General features: G+C 35.4%; 1 protein-coding gene across 2 annotated transcripts; it reads left to right on the plus strand.

Moving 5' to 3' along the window:
* The first annotated feature begins 12,944 nt into the window (after positions 1-12,944).
* Positions 12,945-17,028, plus strand: LOC140439631 (uncharacterized). Of its 2 annotated transcripts, none has more exons than XM_072529665.1 (3): positions 12,945-13,416; positions 13,541-13,645; positions 13,710-17,028. In XM_072529665.1, exons 1-3 carry the CDS (start codon positions 13,063-13,065, stop codon positions 14,517-14,519), a joined length of 1,269 nt encoding a protein of 422 aa, XP_072385766.1. In that variant the 5' UTR covers positions 12,945-13,062; the 3' UTR covers positions 14,520-17,028. The 2 variants fall into 2 exon arrangements, with proteins under 2 accessions (XP_072385766.1, XP_072385765.1); XM_072529664.1 differs by having other exon boundaries at positions 12,946-13,440; positions 13,710-14,846.
* The last annotated feature ends 482 nt before the right edge of the window (positions 17,029-17,510 follow it).

The following is a 17,510-nucleotide window of genomic DNA, read 5'->3' on the forward strand; positions in this document are numbered from 1 at the left end:
TCTCTAGTGCTCTGTTTGTAGTCGCTTTGTTTGTTCTAGGCTTGCCTTCTTGTCAGAGGCCTTCTTAAAGTCAATAAATCAATTTTTTTTACTTTAATAGGCTTTTAGTAGATCTATTTTCATCCGTAGTGCCCTATATCTTGTATGTAATTATACGTTCATTAATAATCAAGATACTGTGCAGTGCCTTTTTGGTAGTCGCCTTGTTTGTTTTTTTATCTTAATATAATCATTATCCCCTCCTCTTTCATTTAATGTATCACACGCTGCAATAGGACCAATAACAACGGAGATCTAATGTAATGCCCCTTTGGCAATGCCGATACGTTTGTTTTTTTCTCATTTGTACTAGCTGCCTTCTTCTCTTTTCGATAAGACCTTATATGTCACGATCCCTAGAACAGTTCTCGAGCTGTGGCACTTTGCGAACAATTTACGTATTGATAACGGTAGCAAAAATCTGTCGCGTATTTAATGATTTGTTTCCCATCAAAAAAGTGTAACATCGCTAAAGAAGTTTTTACTTAAAAATAGCCATCTCCTAATAAAAAACTCCATCTAGCCGAAATATGCCTCACAATTCGAGGTACCTCCGTTTACATATCACGCAACCACAAACACACAACACAACAATTACCATCCTCCAGGCCATAGTCTGGACTATTTCAGATCTGACATTCAAAAAACTTACACATCAACTGACATTCAAAACACTGACACGACATACAACACACAAATTCCCAACTACACACAACAAAGACACTACACACATTAAAATATACATCAAAACTCATCATTCATAGTCACTTCATAAATCACAGAGTATTACAACCAACTACATATTTTCTTAGACACCTTAAACTCAGGCAGCTCTTTAAAATATGACATCAAACAAATGACACAATACACAAACAACTTTATGTCATAAAACCCTCAAAAGATCTCAAGTTAGAACTCATACAAATACAGTAGTCGAGTAAAAATCTCATGTTAGAGGAGATTAATAACCAGTCGGTATGCTTACGCTCATCCCGGTTGTTCCGAGTGTCCACTAATATAGATGGACACCCGATTCAAACAACTGAGGAACTCAGGAAAGCAGCGGCGAGTATACGGAACTATTACTATTAGTAGAACGAGGAGTCCCTTGTATCACTTGTATGCAACACACTGGCACGATATAAAATAAACGATAAACCACATCTCTAACCAAATTCTGCAGTCAAACCCCACTAACCCTAATCGTTCTGGATATGTTAGAAGACGAAAACAATTTCTTTGCAGTCTACGTGAACAAGTTGAATAAGATAGCCTACCTTTACATAATGAACCCCATTAATGTCAAACCTCTGCAGAAAAAACTCAAAGTTTTACCCGGAGCCAAATACCTAACCAAAACAAACAGATCCAACCAAAAAACACCCATCCCACCCCGCCGTCCAGTCCCAGAAAATATCACATAAACAAATCTAAGCGCACGCATTCACTAATAATTCCGCAATCAATACAGATTCAATCGATTATTTATTTAAAACTTAAAATCTACCCATCTATCAAAATTCAAGTCACTTACAGTCAACTCTCCTTACAAATCTGCCACACTTACAACCAAATCCAAAATCAACACATCACCCCTTATACCTTATATCCCATATTACAGTACATTAACATTACAGTTACACACAACACACAACATGAACCTGCGACAGAAACAATACCTATTGAACCTTGACCCCCAACCTTAAAATCAAAAAACACAAAACGAAACACATACAACTCAATCTACACAACAATCAACTCAAACAATCGATCCGAACCATACCCTACAACCATCACACACAAGCAACAAAAAAACACAAGACAACACAACCCAAGCAAATACCTTATAGAACACATCCCACCAAACATTTGCCAACAAAACACTTCTCAACAATATTTTAAAATCAAACGAACTGCTTCCTAATAACATAGCCCACTTAAAAGTCTATTCATTAGATAAAACAACACCCCTTAACACATAACCCTAAACCTTAACCCCTAAATATCCACGAATTCCAGACAAAACTAAGAAACAGTATCGTGATAATCACTATTGGCCCCATATATTTCAATAACACTCCACAAAAGTCACAACCAAAATCCAATCAAACCTCCATCTCGTCATGACAGGCGTTAACAAACATTTTAACATAACAAAAATTTTTGACAAAAAAACATTGAAGACCATCAATCATAAGGCCACTTTTCTAACATTTAAATTGTCAGAATAATTGTCCGCTAAAATAGCATCCCTATACACTTTGTTCAAGTCTTCGAGAACTCAGAACAAAAATTCGCAAAAGCACTGAAACACTGAAGATTATACGTTGTGAGATCCCTTGATCGAATAACGTCATCCCCCTGCGCTCAAAATATTGTTCTAGATGCTGCTAAAGCGAACGTCACAACACAGAATACCAACAAAGAACCACTATCTCTCCAAACTGCGGACAAAATCACAAATCATTTAAATGGCAGATACACCATCTGGTTCAAACGATTGCGGCACATACTCGGCATATTCACACAAATGTCCTGCCAGAAAAAGTGCTCCCACAACATAGAAACACACACATACAGTCACTACCGTAGACAAATTTCCTCATACAAATTCACTTCGGACATAACATCGATAATTAACCTCATTCCTATGATCTTTTTCTACGTCTTACCTGAAAAAACTCCTACCAATATCTCTAACGAGATCTTCCGAAATATGTACGGACATGCAATCGTAGTGTCAACCTTCAACTTTTCTATAAATCAAAGATTTATACAAACCAGATTTTAATCACGTTACATCCCACCTAAGCTCTAGCTCCTAGAATGCACCCACTAGCCATCGACAAAACTACATAACTCCTTCATAGTCGATTTAATTTACACAAGAACATGGGAAGATTGGTTTTCTGTGGTTTCCGAAACTCATTGCACAACGTTAAGCTCCATCAAACACAAACCTCGACTCCTACGCCGGTCTTAAGTCATTAACAGAAAATCGTCTTAAACATACAGAAAAACTCAAAGAAGAGGAATGTAGCCTAAAGCATGGCTTTACCACCCCCATCCTTCTTCTTCTTCTTCAGCTTTTTTTATTTCCAGAGGTCGCTGTTCTTTACTCTTCGTCGCCACTCATTTCTGTCTACCGGTTCTTCTTCACCTAAATCTTGCTCTCTCAAGTCCTCTGCCACACAGTCCTTTCATATTCCCACACTCTTGTATATCTTTCCTTTCAGCTCTTCCCCAAGTTTTATATCACAAAGTATCTCACTCATTCGCTTCCAGTTAAATCAGCCCGTAGTTCTCCCTCGTCAATAGCCCTTCTCCAACACCCCAACTTCCCTTCCAACATTTTTTTGCTCTCCTCTACTAACACGATATCATCAGCAAAGTGCATTGATCAAGGAGCTCTCTTCCTTATGTTTTCCATCCATAACAAGATTAAACAGGTAGGACTTAGTAAAGAGCCTTAATGCGAACCAATCGTGACTGGTAAAATTTAGGTCGTCAATTCGCACAAGTCCTTACTTTGGTGTATGCTCCCTCATACATTTCCTTCACGAGCCTTACGTACTTCTCGGGAACCCATTTCTCTCCGATACATCTCCATAGCTCTTGTCTAGGAACTGTATCGTACGCCTTCCCAAGATCTATGAATACCAAATATAGCTCTCTTTTCTTCTCGCCGCATTTCTCTATCAACTGTCTCAAAGAAAACAAGGCATCCGTTGTCCTCCTTCCTGGCACAAACCCAAACTGTTCTTCTCCTATGGATGTCTCTCTCCTTAACCTTCACTTTACAGTGTTCTTTCAGATTTTCATTGTATGCGACACTAACTTTAGCCCTCTATAGTTCTTACAGTCCTAAATGTTTCCTTTATCTTTATACAATGATAACATCACACCCTCTCTCCATGCATTGGGCATCCTTTATTCTTCATATATCCTACTCATCATTTTCTACAAAATATCAACCCCTTCCTCTCCAAGAGCCTTTCAAACCTCCACAAGTATTTCATCAGGTTGCACTGCCTTACCATTTTTCATCCTATTTAACCCCTCAACAACTTCATGTCTCGCTATCCTTGGTATTATATTCACATTTGGGAACCCGTATCCTCCGTCTCTTCTCTGGTGTTCTTCATTTAGCAACTTTCTAAAGTATTCATACCGGATTTGCTTTATTTCAACATCGGTTCTTAACACTCTTCCATCTGCACTCTTAATCTGCCTCACGAGGGTCAAGCCCTTTGATGACTTGTCCCTTGTTTTAGCAATTCCCTCGGATGTCTCAAACTCTTCATACAGCTGTGCAGACTATCTTTCCTTATTAGTAGCTATAGCGCGCTTTGCTACCTGTACATATCCTTATCTTCCTTTCTTTTAGATCTGTCATACCCCTTTCTAGCTTCTTTCTTCTCTCTAACCTTCTGTTGTACTGTTCACCACCAAGTTTATTTGTCTCTAGGAGGCTCTTTACCAGATGTTTAATCTAGTACTTCCTATTCCTCTCGCACCACAACTTTACCGTTGGCTTCTTACCAGTCATTTACTTTTTTTACTCAAACTCTTCCAGCACTCTTAAGACTCAACTCTTATCTTTTAACTTCCACCACTTTACTTTCTGGTATCCTGCTTGCTTTCCTGTCCGCCTTACCTTTATCTCCCGTTCACTATCAACATTCGATGTTGACTAGCTACACACTCACCCGTATGTCTTTACAGTTGGTAACGTCTTTTATCTGACTTCCTCTACACAGCACAAAATCTATCTCACTTTCCCTCCCCCGCCACTATAGGTAACATATTGGTCTTCAGTCTTCATAAAGAACGTGATAAAGAACGTTAATGATAGCCAAATCCCATGCCACTGCGAAGTCAATGACACTATTTCGTTTATCATTTCTTATTCCCATCCCCAAACCTTCATAAACCATTTCTCTTCCCGTTCCTTCTCTATCTATATGTCCATTCTAATTAACCATATCCTTCACACAGAAAAATCCAATACTGAACCAGAACCAACCGGTACAAATCCAGCATGCAAATCAGGAATATAAACAGCGCACCTTCCAGGAGCCCCTCAGTTAGTGGCCATTCGTTGGCAGGTAAGGAATTCCAGTGGAGATTTTTCCAGTTTTTTTTTTCAGGTGAGTTTTTAAAAACTTTTCGTTTATCATTTCTTATTCCCATCCCCAAACCTTCATAAACCATTTCTCTTCCCGCTCCTTCTCTATCTATATGTCCATTCTAATCACCTCCATTAACCATATCCTTCACACAGAAAAATCCAATACTGAACCAGAACCAACCGGTACAAATCCAGCATGCAAATCAGGAATATAAACAGCGCACCTTCCAGGAGCCCCTCAGTTAGTGGCCATTCGTTGGCAGGTAAGGAATTCCAGTGGAGATTTTTCCAGTTTTTTTTTTCAGGTGAGTTTTTAAAAACTTTTAATATTATTATAGTTTATAGGTCAGTTTGTGTATTAAACTAAATATTGAAAAGAAAATTAGTTGGATTATTGTAATGTAATATAATTAATATATTATAAATAAACTGTTTTATTTTCTTCTTCTTCTCAGATTGTTTTGTGTTTTGTACGAAAATCCTAGGTATTTAAAACTTGGTACGTGCGGTTCTATTGGTATAAGCATATTTGGCGTCAATTTCTTTTCAAAGTCTTTTTGTTAATTTTGGTTTAACATGTTTTTTTTTTCTTCTTAATTTTCTAAGGCCTATTAATTTTGTTGAAAGCAAACTTCTGGAGTTCTAAAACTTGGCACATAAGTTCTAAAACTTGGCACATAAGTTTTCCATGGTGTAAGAATGATCTTTTGATTTTGGGATCGACTTGTCTTCTTTTCATGTACACACTTCTCTGATTTAGTATTACCTTATTTTAGGCATTATAAAACAGGTTTTAATTTGTCTTTCTTGCTAGATTAAAACTCTGCCCCTACAGATACTCACAGACAGCTGGTAAATGGTATCCTAGCAAAAAGTTTCAGTGATAAGATCAAGAAATTTTGAGTAAATTATTTCCTCTATATAACTGAGTCTTCTATATAACTGAATTTCTTTTCTTGTTTGTTAATTTTTCAGCTCTACTTTTACCTTTAATATTTGGTAATTTTTGTTGCATCATCACGTTGTCACGTTGGACCTAATGTGCTGATGTTTTGTGTTTGGAAAAAAACTCATGGAAAAGTTTTGTGTTTTATTATGTTTGTTAATTTAAAAATTATACCTTATTTAAGGCACTTTCTTTTTATTTCGTCATTAATAATATTAAATAAAACAAGTTTCAATTTGTCCTTCTTCCTAGATTAAAAATCTGACAATATAGACGCTCACAGACAGCTGGTAAATGGTATTCTAGAAAAAACCTTCAGTGATAAGCCAGTCGCCGGCGCTCGGTCCACAGCAACATTCGACGCCTAAATGTTTCAGTAGAAACCTAAGACTGGTGAAAACACTGAATATTTCTTTTGGAATATCAGTTATCTCGGCTCTTTGTGTAGTGTCTTTTTCATTTTCGAGAAAAGTAAAATCTTCTACCCTCTATTACTCTATTTGTTGTCATTCGGCTTATATGATCGTTTCATTCTACTCTTCTATTTCTTACCCAGTTTGTGATGTTCTCCAACTTGCATCTACGTCGTATATCTGTACTTCTAGCTCTGTCCCATAGTGTCTTACCATCAATTTTTCTAAGTGTTTTCACCTCTGCTCTTTCTAACATCCTTTTTGTCCTCTTTGTGTCAGGTCTTGATTCTGCTGCGTATGTCATTATTGGTCCGATGACTGTTTTGTAAATTGTGCCTTTCTTCTCTCTCCCGATATTTTTATTTCTCCATATTGTTTCATTTAGGCAGCCTGCGGCTTTATTTGCTCTATTTACTTAATCTTCCACTTCGATTTCGAGCTTTCCGTAGCTAGATAATGTGATGCCTAGATATTTAAACTCCATCACTTGTTCTATTATTTCACCTCCATGCTCCAATTTATATCTTAGTAAATTTGTTCAAAATGAAGTTGTAAATCAACTTCAATTTGAGAGAGTAGTATTGCGTCGTCTGTATAGCAGATTATTTTAAGTTGTTTTTCTCCCATTTGTTATCCTTTTTTAGTTCTTACTCTTTTTATTATTTAATCCATTATCAGGTTGAACAATAGAGGACTCAGGGAATCTCCCTGTCTTACCCCATTGCCAGCTTAAATAGGGTCGGTTAGTTCTTCTTCTACTTTTACTTTTATTGTGTTATTTTGGTAGATATTTTCGATCGTTTTGATTATTCCTGGAGGTATATATCTTGCATACAGTAAGTGGATAACGTCTTTTAATTTGACCCGGTCAAATGCCTTTTTTAAGGTCCACGAAACATAGATATGTCGGTTTGTTGTATTCTAATGATTTCTCGTGCACTTGCCTCATTATAAATATAGCATCGGTGCATGATCTTCCCGACCTAAAACCTTGTTGTTCTTTTGCTAGTGTTATAATTTCATTCAGAAAATTATGATTTTAACCGCACCTTGGGGTTTTTACCGTCCAATATTTATGATGTTTGGTACTTCTCCTGCACCTATAGATTGGCAAAGGTTTATGGATATTTATTTTCAAGATATATCAAATTAATGTCTATTGTTATCTTGACGACGTGCTGATCGCAAATGAAGATAAAAACAGTCATTGTTATAAGTTACGTAGAACTTACTAAAAAAAATCCATATTGTAGCATCTGTTCGCCGTGCAAATTATGCGGTTTATCTCTGCGGTAGTATTAGTTTCAGTGTTAAGGAACGTTCCCAGGTATACAGATTCGTTCACTGCTTCGATGATGTCGTTTTCTATAATAAGTGGTCGTAGTATTTGTGGTTGCGTGCTTATTTTCCTATACTTCGTTTTGTTGGTGTTTATTATTTATTAAACCCATTTTTATAGCTGATTCTTTTAATGCTACATACGCCTCTCGTACAGCGTTTTCCGCTCTCCCAACAATATTGATATCGTCAGCATAGGCCAGGATTTGCACTGATTTATTATATATTGAACCAGTGGTTGTGATTTTTGACATACGTATTACTTTTTCCAAAGCCAGATTTAACAGTATACAGGAGAGAGGGTCTCCCTGGCGCAGCCCGTTATTTGTTTTAAAAGGTTCAGACAGTTCCCCCTGAATTCTTACTCTACATTCAACTTTTTCAAGAGTTAGTTTTGTTAAATTTACCAACTGATTTGGTATTCCTAGCTCTTTCATTGCTTTGAACATTTCTCTTCTATTCACATAGTCGTAGGCTGCTTTGTAGTCTATAAATATCTGATGAGTATCAATGCCATATTCCAGTGTTTAGAAGCGTAATTCCTCTGTGGTTAGAGTATTCAAAGATATCTCCAAAAATTGTAGAACAAGTAATGAAATTCATTTACCTAGGAGTAGAGATCACTAGTGACAGGAATATAAGACCAGAGACCACAAGACAAGCATCAAAAGCGGCAAGAATAAGTGGTTGCCTCCGAGAAACCATATGGAGAAACAAATATCTGACCACAGAAAGCAAAATGAAAGTATACAAGACAACAGTAAGGCCAATCCTAACATATGCAGCGGAGACAAGGACCGATTTAAAATATACTTAGAGAAAGCCTTGACTACATGGAAAAGAAAATGCGAAGGCATGGGAGTACCGGTACGGAACGAATACCTATATACGTTAAGTTTTGCAGACGATCAAGTAGTGATTGCACAAGACCAAGACGACCTCAGCTACATGATGAAAAAACTACAAGAAGAATATACCAAGGCTGGCCTAGATATTAACCTCGCGAAAACAGAGTACCTATCTACAAGTGAAGAAGACATAGAAGATCTACAGATTGATGACAACGTAACAATCAAAGGAAAGGATAAATTCAAATACCTGGGGTTTATAATCACGAAAAAGGCAACAACAGAGGAAGAAATTACACAAAGATTAGGACAAACAAGAACAGCAATCCGACAACTTAACTCAGTATGGTGGGATAGACACCTAAATATGAAGACAAAAACGCAGATTTATAAAACATTAGTGCGAAGTATTATGACATATGGGGCTGAAAATTGGATCATAAACAAGAAAAATAGCAGTAAGATAGTATCAACAGAGATGGAATGCCTGCGAAGATGATGCAGAGTAGCAAGAATGGATAGGAGAAGTAATGACGAAATAAAGCAAAGAACATCAATAGAAACAGACATACTAACATATATAGAACAAAAAAGACTAAAGTGGTATGGACATGTAAGAAGAACTAGCGACAGCAGATGGATAAAGAGAATAACAGAATGGAGTCCCATAGGAAGGAGGAAAAGAGGACGACCCCGAAAATCCTGGAGGAACGAAGTAGACGACGCCATGAGTAAGAGAGGACTAAACGATGGAGAATGGAACAACAGAGAGAGATGGAAACGGTTGAGCGAGGGAAGGCAGTGAATACTGTAGAATCCCTAAATATATATACAAGGACCGATACAAGAAAGACGAAACAACAAATCAACAATATCGAAATAAAAGATAAATAGCGGGCATATCATTAAGAGACAGACAAACCAACAGAAGTATACGCGAAAAATGCAAAATTCAAAATATTAACAGGTGGATAAAAACAAGAAAAAAAAACTGAAACGAACATGTAAACCGAATGGGACCAGATAGATTAGCGAACATCTGTAAAAACAACAAGCCGTATAGCAGAAGACCCGTTGGAAGGCCGCCAAAAAGGTGGAAAGATAATGTACAGTCAACAACGACTGAAACAAAATAAGAGGCAGACAAACAGCAGTAATCCTAGTCGCACGAAGAAGAAGAAGAAGAAGAAAGATATCTCCTTTTTGTGTATGGTGCAAAGTATTCCAATTTTCCAATCATTGGGGAGGGATTTCTGTGTCCATATTTCTTTTATGAGCTGCTGTAATGCCATTATGGTATCATGGTCACCTTCTTTATATAGTTCAGCTGAGAGATTATGTATTCCGGGTGATTTGTTTCCGGCTAGTTTTTTAACTGCATCTTTAACTTTAAGAATCGTTGGTGGTTCCTCTTCCCTCTCGTCTGTTCTTCTTACCTCATCTCTTCTTCTTTTTCTTCTTCCTTTATTGGGTAATATCCCAGGGGATAATTTGCCCAGTTAATTCAGGGGGGATATTCTCAACTTGCTCTAGACAATCGAGTATCCCCATATAAAACCAAATTGAAATTATTTTATATTGAATGAACACTGTGTTGAAACTTCTTCTTCTTGGGCCAGACAGTTAGTATAGGGAAGACAATTCAACACAGGATAAAACTTTTCTCGCTTGGGTGTAGCAGCCAGTCTTTTTCTACATAATCTTTTCTTTTCTATTAGGTGATTTTTAGTTATTTATATATAAAATAAGTGATGAGGTCCTCAGAGTTCCACAGCAAACTCTTCTGCAGCTATCTACTTAATTCAATAGCTACTTTACTGTGGACTGTCCAAGTTCTTCATTTTTTTTTTTCTACCAACGGATGATAGAGAACCCAGGTGTAAAAATAGAGAGGAATTTGTAAGGTTATGTTATAGTAGATAAGATAGAAATATATTATAGATTGATTTTGGCTAGATTAAGAAAAGTAATCAACAAATTTAGTCTTTGAGAATTAAGATTGGATAGGAGAGAGCAAATCTCTATAGGAGTTTGTAGTTTTGTTTTAACCAATTCTTTGTAGAGGTCAAAACTTGGAGAAACGTTTATTGGACACTCTAGGATAACATGATTCAGAGATCCAATTTGACCACATTGACAGTATGGGTTGTCCTGAATACCTATGCGGAATAAATGAACGGGAGTGGAACAATGTCCTGTTCTCATTCTAATTACTGCGGTGATATGCCTTCTGTCTTTATAAGGAAATTGATTGAACCATGGTGATTTGCTCCATTTATTGACTATTTTACTATAAAACGACCCTTTTGATCTGTTTGAATTCCATTCTTGTTCCCATCAAGTCCAAATTAGCTTTTTAATATAAAATAAGTAGTTTGAATAATGCAATTTAACTTTGGCTGGCATTTTTAGTGATCTTCCTATATTTGCCAATTTGTCTGCGACACAATTGCCCTTAATATCCGAATGCCCTGAAATCCAAGCCAGAATAATACTGATGTTCTGTTGATTGGCTTCTATAATGCCCCTTTTGGTCATAATAGAGGTATGTTCAGTTTCCATTGAGTAAGATGTTTTCCCTATCTTTTGGATAGCACTCTTAGAATCAGACAAGATTAAGGCCCTCTTGATATCCTTCTCCAAGACAAATTTAATCGCATGATTAATTGCAATAATCTCTGCAGTGCAAACTTGAGTCTGTGTAGGGAGTTTACTAGAGTATGAGTATTCAAAGTCAGGACAAAAAACACCAAATCCTGCTAAGCCCTTACTATCAACTGACCCATCTGTAAAGATTATAGTGTGAAGTGGATTGTCAAGTGAGATTCTTTGAAATTGAATTATTGCATGCTCATCACCTTTATTAGATTGCACATTCCTAATAGGGATAGAAGTTAATTGATATTCTAATTAAAAATTGTGGCACGGAAATAAGTCACTAGAAAATAAATTTGGGGTATGTTGGAATTTATTCATGATGGAAACTAAGAGGGGAATACTTTTTTTATTCCAGTAATTATGATTTGATTGCATTGATATTTGTAATTGATTCAAGGCAGAAATTATTGGATTATTAATTAGCATAAGATTTTTAGGAGGAATTTAGAATTAAGCCATTCCCATCTGTACTTTAGAGGAATTTGACCACTTTCACTTAACAATGCATGAATAGGGGTAGATCTCATACATCCTGTTATGATACGAATACTCTTATATTGTAATTTATCTAACCTGTTGATTAGCGCCTTAGGACAATCTGATATTTGACATCCATAATTTAAATGATTTTGTATCAAACCATTATGAACCATCTGGAGAGTTTTAGGATCACTACTCCATCTCTTTCGTCTTCCAGGTTTTCTTCTTCTTCCTATATATTAAGTGCCTGGTTAAAGTAGGTATTCCACCCATCTATTCAATACATATTTCCTTGTTGTTAATAGGTCGAAATTAGGAAAACGGTTACTATACCTTGGTTGGTATTTTTATTCCCTAGCTACCCACCGGTCCTATGACCGGTTAGGGCGTTCCCCTATCCACCACCTAGGGACGCGTCCGATGGGAGACAGACAACTCCCCACGGAAATTAATTAATTACACATTAAGCAATATTAAACTCGCGAGATGGGTATCTATTTTTGTAAATGTTTTCGCATAAAACCATCGTTTTGCTTGCTTACCAGTTCAAAATTATTAAGCAGGTTCCAAACGTCATTAATGCATGATAAAAATAATAAATAAAGCTAACATAAGCGAGATCTGTCAAAATTTTCTTATATTCAGTCAAGTTTAATTTTTAAATTTTTGCCCACTTATTGTTTTTCCGCTGAAAAATAACACCCTCTGGCCGGCAGCAATTCTCTCTTTGTAAGATCATAGGGAGTTCGACCTCTATTTAATAGAACTCTGTGTCTGTAGTCTGTAGCATAATCCATAAATTTTATAGACTAAAAATTAGTTTTTATATTCTTCTGGCATCTAGTAACTATTGATTAAAGTGAATAGAATATTTTTTTAGTTTCCTATCATTTATTTGTAATTTGGATCTATTAACCGTTTTCATAAAATAAAAGGAAAAGGTGTCTTTTACAGTTTTCTCTAACTTAGTCTTCTTATTTACTTTCTGCTTTCTGCAGTATCCATCCAAGGTGTTTATAGCGGCATCTACTAATAAAATAATAAGTACTATTGAAATCCAACAGATGACAAATTGCATAAATTTTGTGCGCATGCGTATCAGTCATTCTCGTCTCGTGTACTCATAATGTAAATGTAAACAAACATTGTAAACACAAGATAAAAATACTAAAGAAAGTGTAGTTATTCAAAAAAAGAAAGATTATTATTATGATATCTGTACGAAAAGGCACAACGAAGCGGTGTCGTTATGGAGCATGTAAGAGTGATACACGCACACGCTTTAAATCAGCTAAAGAAAATCCATATTATTTTATAAATTTTCCAAAGCCTTGTCTAGAATATCGTAAAAAAAATATTAAAACATCAGCCGAAGTACATATTAAAACATGCTCAAAATGTTCGAAATGTAATTTATGGGTAAAAAAATGTGGTCGAAGTGACAGAGGTTTTAAGTCCATTGATAACGTTACTAAAGACACTTATATTTGTTCACTACATTTTTATGGAGAAAGTGGTCCAACACAAATGAATCCAGATCCTTTAAGTTATCAAGAATTTCAAGTAATTGATAAATCAAATAGTAAAGTAATGTACCTATAATTATTTAAAAGTATATTTATATAAAAGTAATAATATATATATAAAAGTAAGTTTTTCTCAGTTATAACCTCAAATATGATTTCAGGCCACTAAATTAGGGACTAGTTTATGCGAATATATAAAAATTGAAATAGAAGGGGAAAATGGACCTCAAAAAAATGATATTGAAAACATTGAAACCATTCAGCAGGTACATTATAAAATGTTATAAAAACAATATAAATTTACATTAATTTTTTTCTGTGTTATTGCAGGTATCCACGGCTTATGAAGAGGTTTATATTTTTGATGACAATCTTAGTTACATTGAAGAAAAAGTGTTACCAAATCAATCATCAGAAAAGAATATAATGTACGTAGACACAAACAATGAAGGAATTAACAAAGCTATAAGAACCATACAAATTCAAACTGATTCTAAGAAGATGTGTAATAAATTAGTTCAGGTGAAATTCCGGAAAAATTCTGCCCTGGAAAAATTTATAATTTCTATTCGTAGTGATGAAAAAAAATGTTTTTTCTATACAAGTTTGATTTTTGAACAAATACAAGCTTTGCATAGATCTTTGAGCCCATCTTGTGAAAACTTAGATTATGTGGGTAGCCGAAAGATAAAGAATGGCAGTTCAAGTAATGATAAAAACAAATTAACATCAATGCAGCAATTGATATTAGTGTTATTGAGACTACGCATGGGATATTTAATAGAAGATTTAGCTTACCGGTTCGATATATCTACAGGATTAGTATCGAAAATATGTACAACTTGGATTCATTTTTTGTATAATGAATTTAGTACTCAACTGGAGCCATTAATGTGTCCATCTGGAAAAACAATAGCTGAAACCTTACCAAATGATAATAAAGATGATGAAACATTACCAAACATATTTCAGTCTATTAAAAATATAAAAGTTATTGAAAAAAAATTTAGACTTCTTCAATCAATTTTACCTCTAAATAAGCATACAATTACACCAAAAATTATATTTGTATGTGCATCATTGGTCAACTTTCAAGAACCTATAGTTTTTGATGAACAAAGTCAGACTGGTTTATTTTAAAAAATTAAAGAAATTGTAGATATTAATAATTGTATTATATATTTAAATTTAAAAAAAACTTACAATTTAAAAACAATAATATTTGTTTATATTCTTCAATACATTTAATAATACAGTTGATCACATATAACTATTATGTATTGCAAAAACATTTGTTTATTCATTAACAAATTTTGCCGATATATTCTTTGATTAATATATTTTAAGAAATTTACAATAATAATATCTATTTTTTAATGTAACAAGTAGTCTTAATAAGTCTTTGGTTGATAGGGTCTTAAATGTGGAGGGATTCTCAGTTCAAAATTCTGGAGCCAAAATATTTTGATGGAAAGCATTAATGTACTTAAGTACAGGATCAATAAAGTTTTCATTATATATAATGGTCTCCACTTGGAAGCCCTCTGCAGTCTGAATAACAAAATGACACCACAATCTCTCTGTGATGGTCAAGTTTGTATTTGGTAGTAATATGAGTGACTCTGTTTCAACTTAATTTGCTTTGCTCACAAGAATGTAAAAAAATTAAGTACACTACTGTGGTGTGAGAAGATGTAAATCAGTTGGGTTGTAATTTTACAAAATTTGATTTCTAACACACCAGTTGTATTTTTCAAAAGATCTGTAATCAAACCATGTGCCTAAACCAGGATATATCATATTGGCCCATAGGTCACTACTTGTAACTTTATAGGAAACTTTTTTAAAAGCAATTTCTTCATTTGCTTGAACATAGCGCATAGCTTCAGTCGTTATATTTTTGTCAGTCCACAAATGAGAGTTGACCAGGTTAAAAATTTGGTTCATTAGTTTTATCGTCTTAAATTGCTTGTTCCAAGTTTATCCAGCTGGTAATTGTCGTACTGCGGTGGTAACAAAAGTTGCTACATTGAAGGAGTTTTTAACTGGTATTTATCAATTGTAAGTCAGATACTAAATTATTAATTTTTTTCTAGTCCACCGGTTTCACCCAACTTCTTCCAGAATCATACAATTTGTGATTGATGATGTTATTTTCACTTTTATATTTCTGCTTTATGTGACTCTTTTCTTTTCCCACCTCTTTTCATATGCTAGTGCAAAGTAGATTATCTTCATCTCGCTCATCCAGATGATTTAATAAAACATAAAAGTGCAGCGACCCATAGATTTTAATAATTTACTGACCCGGAAAAAATTGTATCTCCTTAGAATTAGTAGATGTTTCATTAGATTATTAGCTGGGTTTCTTAACTTTTTTATATTGAGATTAAAGTAATTAAGTTTAAAAAGGAGCTAAATCACGTGGCAACAAAATAACCATTAGCCGAATGGGTTGCACTTGTGTCGATTATTTTCATTGAAGGATCTTTTGATATACTATATTTTTCGTTGTGTTGCCAGGCGCAAGAATAAACTAAGTGGATGGTTTGCCTACACGGCAACATACTACAATCAATTGACCATGAGAGAAACAATTTTTTGTATATTATAATTCTTGGAATGATAACTTCGTCATACTTAAATTTTCCTTTGAGTATTGTCGCGTTTATTATATTGCCTATGAGTTTTCACATCACCAAATGAGTCTTGTTACATAGTTTTAGTTGGTTCAGATTTCTAATTATGATGACGACTTTTTTTTGACTGGGCTGGAAAGGTTCTAAAAACCGACTAGGGAAGGTGTTCCTACTACTGTTGGATTCAATCCGGAGAGGAACACATGCTAGGACATACCATCCAAAGTATGGAATATGTGCAACCCCGACCAGTCGTCTACCAACTAAAACCACCCTTCTTCGGATGAGTTCAATCCGTGAACAAAATATTGGGATGCCTTGCGGAGTCTGGGAATTCGAGTGAAAAAACTGGAAGAAGATTCTTACCTAAAAACGATAAGAACCACTTAAAATAAAATCTAGAGACAGTATTGTAAAGAGACAAATTATGGGATGATAAAAGTGCAGATGTATGTGACCTGATAAAGAGGAATGTAAAAATAAAAAAAGGGGGTACACTAGGTCGTAAAATCATCGTACGTAATATAATTATAGATCTAGCTGTAAAGGTGCCTTCTATTCCGTTGTGAGGCTGGGTTGCAAGGGCCAACGACCGCACTATATATAATCTGTTACCTTATCCACCCTGTTCCTGTCTCGCTCTTTCTAGCGTCTTATTATTTGCGTAATTAGGTCGACAGTAACATCGTAGGATACTTTGTTCTGCATGGCTTTATGTTGCTTGTTATCGCTTCTAGTGTTAATATACTCTTTGGAAAATAGTGCAAACAAAAATGCAGTGTTCTGCGTCGTCTATGGCGCCACAACCTATGTACAAATCCTTTGAGGGCTTCTTTATTCTATACTGTACGACCGTGACCGGTGAGAAATAGCGTAAAATAATAATTTAACCTTCTGAACCTACATTTGGACCATGTAACCACATCAGAGATTAACTTTTTGGTCCATTGAGCCGTCGCCGTTTGTGCCTTCTATTTTGCCATATTTGGAGCATTCTTCTTAGTCGTTAACCTGATGCAGGTATCGTGATATCATGAAGATATTAGTTAAATTTCCCAATGTTCCTCCAAGTTGTTCTATCTTCTGTCATCTTCATTTGGAGCATATGTGATCTTATTTCGGATTTTGTTTCTGGTAGATGACCGTTTTCTCTGATAGAGTTTCTCTTTCTTTAGCTAGGAGGTGAATGGGGAGCGTACCTGTTATGACCTGTAGGACAGTCGTAGAAGTAGTCCGGTACGCGGTTGCTACCTTTAGTAGAGGCTTTCTTTGTGCCTTTGTAAGCAGTTCTTTATATTTAGCCATTTTCAAGGCTTCGTACCATGTGGGGGCGCCGTATAAGAGGGTAGAATGTACAACCTGGAGGTACATTCTTTTTTTGAGGGTACTTGGACTTTGATGTTTGGCATAATTTTTATTAATGCCGTGGTTCTCTCTTCTGCTCTATTGACTACTTTCGTCAGTTGCTTGGTGCTTTGTAAATCTTAAACCT

Source organism: Diabrotica undecimpunctata, chromosome 4, assembly GCF_040954645.1.
Source record: "Diabrotica undecimpunctata isolate CICGRU chromosome 4, icDiaUnde3, whole genome shotgun sequence".
Classification (NCBI taxonomy): Eukaryota; Metazoa; Arthropoda; class Insecta; order Coleoptera; family Chrysomelidae; genus Diabrotica; species Diabrotica undecimpunctata.

What these genes read in the sequence shown, in the direction of transcription:
- LOC140439631 (XM_072529664.1), top strand. Translation starts at nt 13,063, where the DNA reads ATGATATCTGTACGAAAAGGCACAACGAAGCGGTGTCGTTATGGAGCA. An exon ending in TTGATAAATCAAATAGTAAA is followed by an intron (nt 13,441 to 13,540) that starts GTAATGTACCTA and finishes ATATGATTTCAG; the next exon opens with GCCACTAAATTAGGGACTAG. An exon ending in ACATTGAAACCATTCAGCAG is followed by an intron (nt 13,646 to 13,709) that starts GTACATTATAAA and finishes GTGTTATTGCAG; the next exon opens with GTATCCACGGCTTATGAAGA.